This window comes from Moschus berezovskii, chromosome 2 (assembly GCF_049115385.1).
Source record: "Moschus berezovskii isolate FMDL1 chromosome 2, NW_MosBer_1.0, whole genome shotgun sequence".
Taxonomy (NCBI): Eukaryota; Metazoa; Chordata; class Mammalia; order Artiodactyla; family Moschidae; genus Moschus; species Moschus berezovskii.
Genome location: NC_142461.1, coordinates 72,596,972 through 72,611,437, shown reverse-complemented (window position 1 = coordinate 72,611,437; position 14,466 = coordinate 72,596,972). Strand labels below are relative to the sequence as shown.

Below are 14,466 nucleotides of genomic sequence, written 5' to 3'. Positions count from 1 at the left end.
TGCTAATAAGAAGCATGCCTATTTTACCCTCCTCCTGCAAAGCTTTCTAAATGACTGACTATTCTAAAGGTAATGCCTTCCAGGAATTTTCCCTCCAAAGATCACTTCTCTCATCTCACAGAGGTTCATTATGTTCTTTTCCTTTTCAATGAGCTTTAACATCAAAATTTTGTTTTCTGGGAAGGCAATTCATGTTAGGATGATTCAAAGAAGAAATATACACAGAATTCTAAGTGAAGGATGTCCCCAAATACTGGCTTTTATTCTGCAATTATGTAGATATTTGTCAGCAGTGAATTATTTTCTCCCTGTTTCCTCCTGTGTCCTTTGTAGCTCATTCCTCCCAGCCTTTTCTAATGGGAGAGGTTAATAGAATATAATGGGCACAGTGACATTTAATAGTTCTTGTTAGAAACTGGTATTTTTTTTTGGAAACTGGTATTTAGTAAGCTCTTGACTACAACTGCAGAGCTCAAAAGATGGGCAAGAGTTGAAGGTACACGCACCATTAGAAGATGCCCAAAGTACTGACAGCAAACTGAAACCAAATTAGCCCACATTTGGAACTTCCCTGCGGGTCCAGTGGTTAAGACTTGGTGCTTCCAATGCAGGGGTATGGATTCTCTCCCTGGTTGGGAAACTAAGATCCTATATGCCCCATAGTATGGCCAAAAGAAAAAAGCCCGCACTTGTTGTCTATGAATCACTTGCCATTAATACTTCTTACCAAGTGCGACGTTACTGACTTTGATTTGTATCTGTTTCTGGTAGAGCAGTGGCTGAAGAAATTCTAAATCTCTAAACACCATTGTTTGCTGAATCAAACTTTTTGGTTTTGTGATCATTCCCATCTGTGAAGTGCTTTGCCACGTGAAGAATTCACTTTGACAAATTCTTCCTCTTAAGTTGGCAGCCCTTTGCCCCCTGGAAGTTCCACAGCCTTTTGCCAACATCCAGCCCCTGTGTGATCAAGAGTGAAAATTAATTTTAATTTCAACCTATGAAAAATATAATTAGCAAGGGGAATCTGCTGCCAAAATAAATTATGCCCCTCATTTCCATAGGCAAATGGATTTTTTAAATTGCTCACCACTTTGCATTGAAATCTATTTGTATGGATAATTAGAGCTGACAAGTGTGCCATTCTAAGACACTACCCTATTTTCCATTCCTTTGTTGATTCTTCAGCCATCCCTTTCCAATTCAAAATTTCCTCTCATGGGTCATCTGCTCCTCATGCATCTTTAGCCCAGAGGAGCTGAAGGAACTAGGGGCCTGTCTACAACCCCAGTTCCTCTGATAAATACCCAAGAGGCCACATTTAGCATTTGCTGTTAAGCATTTAATTCCCTAGGAAAGTTCTGACAAGGAGCTAACAGGTAGGGCCTCAAGATGATTTTATTTTCCTTCTTAAATATGATACTTGAAGAGAGATGGTGGTGAAGTTCCACAGAAGACATTGGGAAGAGAAACGAGGCACGTCACACACACCCAAAATTTTTTGCTACTCTTAAATGAAAATATGTGTGTATTTGGAATACTGCCCACCTAATTGCTAGACACTAAGAAAGATACGGTAGTTCTTGGGAAGTTCTGGAAAGGATGAGTGTGACCATATGGTACACTCTGAAAAAATTAAATTACAGCAATGAATAGGGGCATTTTAAGAATGCCCATTCTTAAAACTGAAATTCTTTTATAACCTTAAAGAGATCACCAACCCTCTCTAAGCCTCTTTGGCTTTATCTCCCACAATGATAACCTTGTTCTAATTATTGGATTCTTTTGTTCAGTATTTCACAGACTGATGGAGATGATGACTCACCCACCTTGCAGCACCCCATTCAAGTTTAAAATTGGTTGGTTTAGAAAAACCCGAAGGAAATACTATTTTACATAACAGGTGTAGGAAAATATGGAGCATCCTGTCATAAGTGTTGGAATGGGATGAAAATATAAATAGACTTCCTTGATATTTCTATAAATGAGGATAGAAATTTCCTGTTGAATTCTTAATGGAAATGAAGGTGTTTGGATCTCCCTCCTTTTGGGTTTCTTGGGAGCTTTGTTACAAGAGGTCACTGAGCTAGGTGAACTTTGGAAGGCAAATAAGTAACATAGTCTTGATGACGCTCACAGAGATGTTCCTCCCTGCCTTCCATAAATCCTAGAAACAGAGCTGGTTGATCGTGCTCTTCTTCCCTTACTCCCTAACTCCCTTCCTCCTGATGTGCTAACAAAACAGTGCCAACAGCAGACAGATGATGGGGAGAGAAAGAGATGAAGCATGGCCTCTGGATACTCGGCCCTTAGCACACTCTTCTTGTGAGGGTTCAGATAGCCATTGACAAACCCACTTCTAGCTATTAGTATGTATGGATCATGCACCAGTTACTTCTGTTATTGGAACCGTAGTCATGAAATTTAAATAATTGGTCTTATTCCATTAATTATGAAAAGTAAAAAGTAGAAATCTAAGTCAAGCTCAAGGTCAGTTTACAAGTATATGACTTTCTGTATTGTAAATATAAGACAATGGTTTCTCAGCCTTCGACTCGAACCCCTGAACAAATTCACTGACAACCTCCAGTGTACCCCCACTGCATTCATTGCACAGTTCACATTACTGTCACTGGGTGGCTGGAATGCACTTTGAAAGAGATATTCAGGATCATTCAGCCAAGGACCATAGCTATCTTGACCTTCTGGCCAAGTCTGCACTGACATTGTTCAGTGGAAATTTGAGAATAACAAAATTTCACCAAATGAACACAAATCTGAAACCAGATTTGCTGTGTTTGAATCCGGGTTTCACCACCTGGACAACTGGTTATCTTTTCTGTTTCTTCAGGGCCCTTATCTCCAAAATGGAGTTAACAATAGCATTTAACCTCTTAGCGTTGTGAGGGTTATGAGAGAATAGGTGTGAGGAACTTAAACAGCTCCTGAGGCATAGTAGTTAAGCACTGGCTGTTTTTTTTTTTTTTAATTTATTTTATTGGAGGCAAATTACCTTACATTAATATATTGGTTGGTTTTGCCATACATTGACACGAATCCGCCCCGGGTGTACATGTGTTCCCTTTCTTGAACCCCCCTCCCACCTCCCTCTTCCCCATATCCTCCCTCCAGGTCATCCCCGTGCACCAGCCCCAAGCATCCTGTATCATGCGTCGAACCTGGACTGGTCACATATGATAATATACATGCTACAATGCCGTTCTCCCCAATCATCCCACCTTCACCCTCTCCCACAGAGTCCCAAAGACTGTTCTATATGCCTATGTCTCTTTTGCAGTCTCATATACAGGGTTAAGGTTACCATCTTTCTAAATTCCATATATATGCGTTAGTATACTGTATTGATGTTTTTCTTTCTGGCTTACTTCACTCTGTATAATAGGCTCCAATTTCATCCACCTCATTAAAACTGATTCAAATGCATTCTTTTTGATGGCTGAAAAATACTCCATTGTGTAAATGTACCAAAGCTTTCTTATCCATTCGTCTGCAGATGGACATCTAGGTTGCTTCCATTTCCTGGCTATTATAAACAGTGCTGCAATGAACATTGGAGTACATGTGTCTCTTTCAATTCTGGTTTCCTCGGTGTATATGCCCAGGAGTGCAATTGCTGGATCATATGGCAGTTCTATTTCCAGTTTTTTGAGGAATCTCCACACTGTTCTCCAGTGGCTGTACTGGTTTGCATTCCCACCAATGGTGTAAGAGGGTTCCCTTTTCTCCATACCCTCTCCAGCATTTATTGCATGTAGACTTTTGGATAGCAGCCATTCTGACTGTTTTTTTTATTACTACTGCTACTAGACTGGGAAGTGCGGGGCGTGAGTTTTAGTTCCAGTGTTGGCATTTATGGTATCTTTAAAGAAAGTTGCTGGATTTCAAAATTCTCATTTGTGAAATACTGTGATTTTATTAGATTCTTGCTCAAGTTCCATTCGGTACTCCTCTGAATATCCCAGCTGAAATATAAGGAGGATGTTTTTGACCTGAAAAAAATCTAAATAAATGTGTCACCATCCTAGTTCACTGAGCACGCATCATAGTCACCTCACATTTCATTCTGGAAAGAGCAACAACAAAATCACATTTTCTTAAGAGTTATAGTCTAAGAAAAGGTCAAAAGATCTAAGTGTATTTCTTTATTCTCATTAAAATAACTTGTGGGGTAGTCACTGTCCCTAGAAGAATTATGTTTCCTTAGACTTTAATTTTTCCTAACAGCTCTGTGTTACTAACTTTATTAAATATTTTAAAAAATAAAAGAATCTAAAGCTGTTATCTCGAAAATCTTTGCAGAATGAGATACCCTGTAGGAGCTGCGGTTATATTTCTGAAAATATGCTCTTATAATTAAAACTTGTACTAAAGCCAAGCAGTACAGTAGGGTAAAATGAAGAAAATATATGTGTATGTATGAACATACACTCAGACACATACATACCCATGTCTGTTATAGAATGCACCAATATTCTGAGGATTACAAAATCAATTTAATATAACACATAAGAACTCACAGTATTTCCTTGTTTCTGCAGATAAGAGAGGCAAATGAACACCTGCAAGAGGATGAAGAAGATACAGTTGCAGACTCTGCATTTCAGAGCCATACCATAGGTAAAAATTTATGGCTCCATACTTCTTTAACTGACTTTTTCTACATGCAACCTTATTTCAGAGACGGCAAGTTCTTAAAGAACATGTCTTATGCCCACTTCTACCAGAATAGGACTTTAACTTCTGATACATGGTTATCTTTATCTTCTTAAATATTGGAAACTACCATAAAATAAATCGATCAAAGCAGAACCTATGAAGAAAGCGTAGGTGTTTACAAAGGAATGCAATGCAAACTAAAGTGAGACCCTGTCAATATACAATGAAAATGATACTCATGTAAATAATTTCTGAGGAGAAAATCAACTTTGAATTGATCCAGTTTCTATCATTGTCTCAGGAAGCACTACTATTGGCTTGAAATGTGGAGTAGCAGCTTTCTTATATTGAACACTTTTTTTAATTGAATATGTTTCACCCAGAGAACTAAATAGATACTGTTGTTGTTGTTTAGTCACTCAGTTATTTCTGACTCTTTGAGACCCCATGGACTGTAGCCCACCAGGCTCCTCTGTCCATGGGGTTTTCCAGGCTAGAATACTAGACTGGGTTGCCATTTCTTTCTCCAGGGGATCTCCCTGACCCAGGGATCAAACCTGTGTCTCCTGCATTGGCACGTGGATTCTTTACCATTGAACCACCTGGGAAGCCCAAGATTTAGTATTCACAGCTTGCCAAAATCTCCAACTCATTTTCTTTACATTTCTCTTAGAACCTTGATTATAGGTAGTCCTGTCTCAGAGATATATTTGGCTTGGCACCTCTGTCCTAGAATTTTGCATGAGCCTGCATTGAAGGGACTCAGGTTTCTAACGCAAAGGGATTTTCCAGCCTGTTTCCATCAGCCAGGAGAGAACTGGTAATAGAGTAGCTATCTATGACCGTGATCCTTGTCAGGAAAAAGAAGACATGATAACGGCTCTAGGCCACCTTAGACATTTGCAAAATTAATTGTTCTTTGGGCTCTAGAAATAGCTGTGAATGTAAGCATGCTAATTATTTAGTTTTACACAAAACTTCAAAGCATGAAGAGTCATTTTTTCAAATCACATTTGGGTGTACTGATTTTACTCTGGGGTAGGGCAGCCCCACAGATGTCTCGTTTCTGTATTCATCAGTATTCACTGCACCTCTTCCTGTTCTTTCCCTGGAGTACCTTTAGCTGCCAACTCTCAGCATCTCACCACTCCTAGCTCCATGTTGGTATGTTTTGCATCTGTATTTCTAGCTTACCCAGCTGTCTTCTCCCAACTACAATTTACAGTTTATCTCAGAGAGTTATTGTACCCCGAAAGTTTAATAAGATTGGCAGTTCAGTTCAGTTCAGTTCAGTCACTCAGTCGTGTCCGACTCTGCGCGACCCCATGAATCACAGCACGCCAGGCCTCCCTGTCCATCACCAACTCCCAGAGCTCACTCAAACTCATGTCCACAGAGTCGGTGATGCCATCCAGCCATCTCATTCTCTGTCGTCCCCTTCTCCTCCCACCCCCAACCTTTCCCAGCATCAGAGTCTTTTCCAGTGAGTCAACTCGTCGCATGAGGTGGCCAAAGTATTGGAGTTTCAGCTTTAGCATCAGTCCTTCCAATGAACACCCAAGATCGATCTCCCTTAGAATGGACTGGTTGGATCTCCTTGCGGTATAAGGGACTCTCAAGAGTCTTCTCCAACACATCAAAAGCATCAATTCTTCGGTGATCAGCTTTCTTCACAGTCCAACTCTCACATCCATACATGACCATGGGAAAAACCGTAGCCTTGACTAGACGGACCTTTGTTGGCAAAGTAATGTCTCTGCTTTTTAATATGCTATCTAGGTTGGTCATAACTTTCCTTCCAAGGAGTAAGCATCTTTTAATTTCATGGCTGCAATCAGCATCTGCAGTGATTTTGGAACCCAAAAAAATAAAGTCTGACACTGTTTCCACTGTTTTTCCATCTATTTCCCATGAAGTGATGGGACCAGATGCCATGATCTTTGTTTTCTGAATGTTGAGCTTCAAGCCAACCTTTCACTCTCCTCTTTCACTTTCATCAAGAGGCTTTTGAGTTCCTCTTCACTTTCTGCCATAAGGGTAGTGTCATCTGCATATCTGAGGTTATTGATATTTCTCCCAGCAATCTTGATTCCAGCTTGTGCTTCTTCCAGCCCAGCGTTCCTCATGATGTGCTCTGCATATAAGTTAAATAAGCAAGGTGACAATATACAGCCTTGACGCACTCCTTTTCCTATTTGGAACCAGTCTGTTGTTCCATGTACAGTTCTGACTGTTGCTTCCTGACCTGCATACAGGTTTCTCAAGAGGCAGGTCAGGTGGTCTGGTATTCCCATCTCTTTCAGAATTTTCCACAGTTTATTGTGATCCACACAGTCAAAGGCTTTGGCATAGTCAATGAAGCAGAAATAAATGCTCTTCTGGAACTCTCTTGCTTTCTCCATGATCCAGCGGATGTTGGCAATTTGATCTCTGGTGCCTATGCCTTTTCTAAAACCTGCTTGAACATCTGGGAGTTCACGGTTCACATATTGCTGAAGCCTGGCTTGGAGAATTTTGAGCATCACTTTGCTAGCGTGTGAGATGAGTGCAGTTGTGCGGTAGTTTGAGCATTCTTTGGCATTCCCTTTCTTTGGGATTGGAGTGAAGACTGACCTTTTCCAGTCCTGTGGCCACTGCTGAGTTTTCCAAATTTGCTGGCATATTGAGTGCAGCACTTTCACAGCATCATATTTCAAGTTTTGAAATAGCTCAACTGGAACTCCATCACCTCCACTAGCTTTGTTCGTAGTGATGCTTTCTAAGGCCCACTTAACTTCACATTCCAAGATGTCTGGCTCTAGGTCAGTGATCATGTTATCGTGACTATCTTGGTCATGAAGATCTTTTTTGTACAGTTCTTCTGTGTATTCTTGCCACCTCTTCTTAATATCTTCTGCTTCTGTTAGGTCCATACCATTTCTGTCCTTTATCGAGCCCATCTTTGCATGAAATGTTCCCTTGGAATCTCTAATTTTCTTGAAGAGATCTCTTGTTTTTCCTATTCTGTTGTTTTCCTCTATTTCTTTGCACTAATCACTGAGGAAGGCTTTCTTATCTCTCCTCGCTATTCTTTGGAATTCTGCATTCAGATGCTTATATCTTTCCTTTTCTCCTTTGCTTTTCGCTTCTCTTCTTTTCACAGCTATTTGTAAGGCCTTCTCAGACAACCATTTTGCTTTTTTGCATTTCTTTTCCATGGGGATGGTCTTGGTCCCTGTCTCCTGTACAATATCACGAACCTCCGTCCAGAGTTCATCAGGTACTCTATCTATCAGATCTAGTCCCTTAAATCTATTCCTCACTTCCACTGTATAATCATAAGGGATTTGATTTAGGTCATATCTGAATGGTCTAGTGGTTTTCCCTACTTTCTTCAATTTAAGTCTGAATTTGGCAATAAGGAGTTCATGATCTGAGCCACAGTCAGCTCCTGGTCTTATTTTTGCTAACTGTGTACAGCTTCTCCATCTTTGGCTGCAAAGAATATAATCAATCTGATTTCGGTGTTGACCATCTGGTGATGTCCATGTGTAGAGTCTTTTCTTGTGTTGTTGGAAGAGGGTGTTTGCTATGACCAGTGCGTTCTCTTGACGAACCCCATGAACAGTATCAAAGGGCAAAATGATAGGATACTGAATGAGGAATTCCCCAGGTCGGTAGGTGCCCAGTATGCTTCTGGAGATCAGTGGAGAAGTAACTCTAGAAGGAATAAAGGGACGGAGCAAAAGCAAAACCAATACCCAGTTGTGGATGTGACTGATGCTAGAAGCAAGGTCCGGTGCTGTAAAGAGCAATATTGCATAGGAACCTGGAATGTTAGGTCCATGAATCAAGGCAAATTGGCAGTGGTCAAACAGGAGATGGCAAGAGTGAACATAGACATTCTAGGAATCAGTGAATTAAAATGGACTGGAATGGGTGAATTTAACTCAGATGACCATTATATGTACTACTGTGGGCAGGAATCCCTTAGAAGAAATGGAGTAGCCATCATGGTCAACAAAAGAGTCCGAAATGCAGTACTTGGATACAATCTTAAAAATGACAGAATGATTTCTGTTCGTATCCAAGGCAAACCATTCAATATTACAGTAATCCAGGCCTATGCCCCAACCAGTAATGCTAAAGAAGCCGACGTTGAACAGTTCTATGAAGACCTACAAGACCTTTTAGAACTAACACCCAAAAAAGATGTCCTTTTCATTATAGGGGACTGGAATGCAAAAGTAGGAAGTCAAGAAACACCTGGAGTAAGAGGCAGATTTGGCCTTGGAGCACGGAATGAAGCAGGGCAAAGGCTAATAGAGTTTTGTCAAGAGAACTCACTGGTCATAGCAAACACCCTCTTCCAATAAGATTGACACACCATTATTATTCTTTTGTGGTGTAATTTGGAATATAAAAGTCTTAACAAACAACAAAATGAGTGCAATCTGAATATTTTTATTCCAGAAAGGCATCCTTTAGTACAGTTGTCAATGTAAAATGCTTAAATTAATCAGTTCTGCATAGTTAGCTAATATGCAAGTTAAATATTATTCAACAACCTTCAGTAATGGCGCTGTGTAAAGCCCCACTGAGTCATCATTTTTCTATAATCAAGTGTTCTTGGGCTTTTACAGTAACATATATAAAGTTAGAGGCTGCATTTTGTTCGAGAGAGCTATACTTATCTGGGTACTTGCTATAGACTAGCAATTCTTTAGATCTATACTGTTTGACATGATAGCCAGTAGTCAAATGTAGTTGAGACTCAACTTAAATTCATTAAAACTACATAAAATTAAAAATTCAGCCCCTCAATTGAATTTTTCAGTTGCATTAGCTACATTTCAAGTGTTCAATAGCCACATATTCTGTATGGCCTGTATGAACATGTCCATCATCACACAAAATTCTTCTGGAAAGTGCTGGTTTAGAATACTCTCCTGGAAACACATTTAAACTCTGTTTCTGACAGAGAACTGACTTGGTCTTCACATAATTATAGACTCATCTCCTCAAACTAGTGGAGATCTATCTGAACAAGCTACTATTGGCAGCAAGTAACAACAAAACTGACTAGCCATGACTTAAGTAATAAAGTCACTGAATCATCTTATGTAATTAAAAGTCTGAAGGAAGGCAAACATAAAAGAGGAGCAGCAGCTCAACAATGCTATCTAAAGCCCTGTTTGTTTGGGTTTATTTGTCCTCATCCTTGTCACTTCTGGTTGAAAATTGATTCCTACCCAGGCATCCCAGCTATATTCAGGACACAAAGTGTAAGGAAAATTAAAAATTTTCAGAATCCTCCCCACTGTAGACTTAATATTACATGTCATCAATGAGAACCAGATCATAAAGCCAATCTTGTGTGCACAGGAAGCTGGGAAATCAGTATGTTGCTTCCCAGCCCCTGTTGCATGAGATAGCAGAGGGAAGAGGGGTTGAAGTGTTCTCTGAGTTAGACAATCAATAATATTACCACAGGCCTTTAAAAAGTTCATCCATTTCAAGACTGAGTGGCATTCTACTAATCAAGTGGTTATTTATCTTTATTGCACAAAAATGACTGAAAAAATATTTTAGCACCCAAAAATCCCAAAGTTCTTCATTTTGTCTAAGCTAAGTGTTATCACATATTTTCCCAATATTTACAACCATCGTGTATTTCCAATTTTCTCAGCAACTGAGCAAATATAAATATGGTCTTAAAACCAAACAGCTGCTAATATCTTTGACAAAGAACAACAATCAGAAAATCTGTGAAACTGAATGTTTATATTTCTGTGGTTAAGGATAATCATGTCAGTTTAATCAAAACAGTATGAGTTGATTACAAAGCAAGATATTGTTAACTTGTTCTATATTGAAATTCAAGATCCATGAATAAAGTAATACAGCTAGATTTTTTTTCTTTAAAATTTCCCTAATAAATATCAGACTTTCCTGTTAATAAACAACAAGCAAATGACCATACTAGCCTAATAGAAGTATTGACATGAATGATCACAAAAACCAGTTGTTCTTTCTTGCTGTTTAACTGTAATAGATTCACCCAGTGTATTTTGCTAATCATCTAATAAGATTAAATGATCAGTAGGCAATGGCAAGCCACTCCAGTACTATTGCCTAGAAAATCCCATGGATGGAGGAGCCTGGTAGGCTGCAGTCCGTGGGGTCGCTAGGGGTCGGACACGACTGAGCGACTTCACTTTTCACTTTCACACATTGGAGAAGGAAATGGCAACCCACTCCAGTGTTCTTGCCTGGAGAATCCCAGGGATGGGGGAGCCTGGTGGGCTTCCGTCTATGGGGTCACACGGAGTCGGACACGACTGAAGTGACCTAGCAGCAGCAGCAGCAGCAGGAATTCAAATAGCATTACCTCATATTAAAAACATCAGCTAATGATAGCATCAAAAATAATCTCCTAAGAGGAGACAGGGGATTTGGAAATTCCTTTAAAAAGGAAGAGATGTCTTTTGAGGAATTTGAGGAAGAAGCGAAGCAGAATTAAACAATAATCAAGAAAACAAGGCAGCATGGTAAACTCTTGTGAAGTGAAAGATATGTGGTATTTCCCCAAATCTAAAAGAGTTGTTATGGAGTGGAAGTTTGCATGCTCAACACACAGTGAGGCCGACAAGGCAAAACATCCAAGTTTGGAGCAGAGAAAGGTTTATTGCAGGGCCCTGCAAGAAAATGGGTTTCTTGTGCCTAGAAAGACCCCAAACTCCTGGATGGGTTTCAGCAAAGCACTTCTAAAGGCCAAGAGAGGGAGGGCTGTGGTTAGTTGTCGCAGACTTCTTGGTCTGGGAATCAAGAAGACCGAGTCTGACTTTGTTCTTGCAGCTGTCCACACAGGTCAGATCACAACATTCCTGTTAGGCCTGCAACAAGGCAAACGTTATTCTCTGTTCTGCAACTTCATATCTCTGTATGAATGAACCCTGAAAGGTCAGAGTCGTGAGAATAGGCTCTTCTATATATTTCAAGGTATAGGTAACTGTGCTTTTAAGAGCCAGCATGACTAAGCTTGAGAAAATGAACAGACCTAATATGGAGTCAGATTTGTTCTTCCCTGTTACAGAGTTACAAAGAACAATTTGTCCAGTAGCACAGTGGGCAAATATTCCAGTGCCTCATTGTGGAATACAATTTATTCACTCTCCCTCACTGGCTATGTATACTCCTAGTCTCTTCTAAAGGACCCCTTCTGTCTCCCACTACCAGAGCAGAGTGTGATAAGGGACGTGGTCTAGTTCTGAGTATCTTGAGGATCAAGTTTTCTTTGTTTAGCTCTGTGAAGTTGCCTTGGTGCTGTCCTGCCCAACTCAGTAATTACCTCCAAGAGCTCTCCTGTTGTCCTTCTTCAGTTCAGTTAAGTTCAGTTCAGTCGCTCAGTCGTGTCTGACTCTTTGCGACCCCATGAATCACAGCACGCCAGGCCTCCCTGTCCATCACCAACTCCCGGAGCTCACTCAAACTCATGTCCATCGAGTCGGTGATGCCATCCAGTCATCTCATTCTCTGTCGTCCCCTTCTCCTCCTGCCCCCAGTCCTTCCCAGCATCAGAGTCTTTTCCAGTGAGTCAACTCATCGCATGAGGTGGCCAAAGGATTGCAGTTTCAGCATTAGCATCAGTCCTTCCAATGAACACCCAGGATTGATCTCCTTTAGAATGGACTGGTTGGATCTCCTTGAAGTCCAAGGGACTCTCAAGAGTCTTCTCCAGCACCACAGTTCAAAAGCATCAATTCTTCAGTGATCAGCTTTCTTCACAGTCCAACTCTCACATCCATACATGACCACTGGAAAAACCATAGCCTTGACTAGACGGACCTTGGTTGGCAAAGTAATGTCTCTGCTTTTTAATATGCTATCTACGTTGGTCATAACTTTTCTTCCAAGGAGTAAGCGTCTTTTAATTTCATGGCTGCCATCGGCATCCGCAGTGATTTTGGAGCCCCCAAAAATAAAATCTGACACTGTTTCCACTGTCTTTCTTCATCACTCCCCAAATAGTCTTACAGCAGCTAATATACTAGCAGGAGAATTATGGATGCTCAGTAAGTACCTGCTTTGACTTACTTAACAGACCATACATCACTTTATTTCCATTTCCCCAAGGTGCCTTGCTTTCTTATTCCTTGTTTCCATACGAACTTTAGCTGTCTAATCTGGTAAACTTACGCATGTCAGTAAGTTAGATAAAAAAGTTATTTTTTTCAGATGACGTTTATGCATTATAATAGGGACTCAAGAAAAATTCTACCTCTAGTTAAGAAGAACTCTTGGGAGCTAACATTTCAGGCACACACTGATTTGAGCAAATTATAGGGTGAAGAAGAAAGGACAGGAATTAACCTGACTTCAGGCAATGAAGAGCACAAGAAGCAGTGTAGCGAGGAAATGAGTATTTTGCTGTGTATAACCCTACTTTGCGTAATGGCCTGCCTGAAAGTGAAGAAGTAAGACAAGGCCATGCTGAGCCAAATAGAGAAGATTTGAATCTCCTGGTACAATGGCCATTTTTACCTCTGTAGCACACAGAACTTATTCTTGTAAGTTCTTACTGTCCAACCATAAAGTACCTAATCTGTGGTAGTAATGTGCCTGGTCTGGAGTCTGGTAGAAATAGAAGGGATAAAAGAGTCAAATGATTTATAGTTATCATTGCTGAGGAATCTTTACACCAGATTGCAACGAAGGGCAACAAATGCAGCATCTCTTTTACCCAGTAGAAGAGAGAAGATCTGACCTGATGTTGATATATCTGTAGCTGTGTTTCTTCAAGAGATAGGGAGGGTCTCGCGGATTCTTGAATCAAGTACCTCAGTTACCTGGAGAACAAGAACACGAACCTAGATATTTATCTCACCTGAATGGAAAGAACTCCAGAATCTGTTCAATACTTTATTGTATTAAAGTCCTAATGTGATTTGATTAGGGGCTTCTCAGATGGAACAGCAGTAAAGCATATGCCTGCTTATGCAGAAGACACAGACAGTTTCGATTCCTGGGTCAGGAAGACCCACTAGAGTAGAAAATGGCATCCCACCCCAGTATGCTTGCCTGGAAGATCCCGTAGACAGAGGAGCCTGGCGGGCTGCAGTCCATGGGGTCCCAAAGAGTTGGACACAACTGTGCAACTGAGCACACATACATAATACAGTCAATGGTGGTTGTCCATACATGGATTATATAGTTTCAATTAGCTAGATCACAGTTATTTTTAAATCCAAGACTGGATTTCCCTAATTGTTAGCACCAGTAGGATTAGGTTCATTCAGTAGGGAAAGAAACTCAAATTACAGTAATTTATTTGAATAAGAACAGAAATTTCTTATGACAGGCCACAGGGAGGTGGTTCAGGCTGATAGCGCAGTCTCAGCCTCCTCCTTTTTCATTTCTCTGCTTCATATGGTTTCCATTCCCAACGCCACTTTCTGGTTCAAGATGACTATTAAAAAAACATCCTTTATGTCCACTTCCCAACCCACAGGAAGGAAGAGCGATGAGAAAGGATATGGTTCATCCCTTTAAGAATACTTCCCATCACTTGACCCATCCTTTGGGTAGCACTGCATTGGCTGGCACTTAGTCACCCAGGAGAAGAAACAATCCAGGCAGGAGGACATAGGTCCAGGAAAAAAAAAATTTAAAATTAAAGGAGGTTCTCGTAACTCTGGGAGAAAAAGACAATGAATATTAAAGGACATGTAGCAATCTAACCTGCTGCTTGCCCCCTACCAAGGTTATCTTCTTGATAGTGACAAATAAATTTTCACTGTCATTTAAGAA

The 14,466-nt window shown here is 40.4% G+C and overlaps 1 protein-coding gene across 7 annotated transcripts in view; it reads left to right on the top strand.

Moving 5' to 3' along the window:
• The window catches only part of NCKAP5 (NCK associated protein 5), a 1,221,671-nt gene that overhangs the window by 1,084,393 nt on the left and 122,812 nt on the right, over positions 1 to 14,466 (top strand). For all 7 annotated transcript variants that reach the window (XM_088828978.1, XM_088828971.1, XM_088828976.1 and 4 more), the window contains one exon: positions 4,560 to 4,638. In XM_088828978.1, the coding sequence (XP_088685104.1) occupies positions 4,560 to 4,638 (79 nt within the window). The remainder of the gene's footprint in view (positions 1 to 4,559; positions 4,639 to 14,466) is intronic.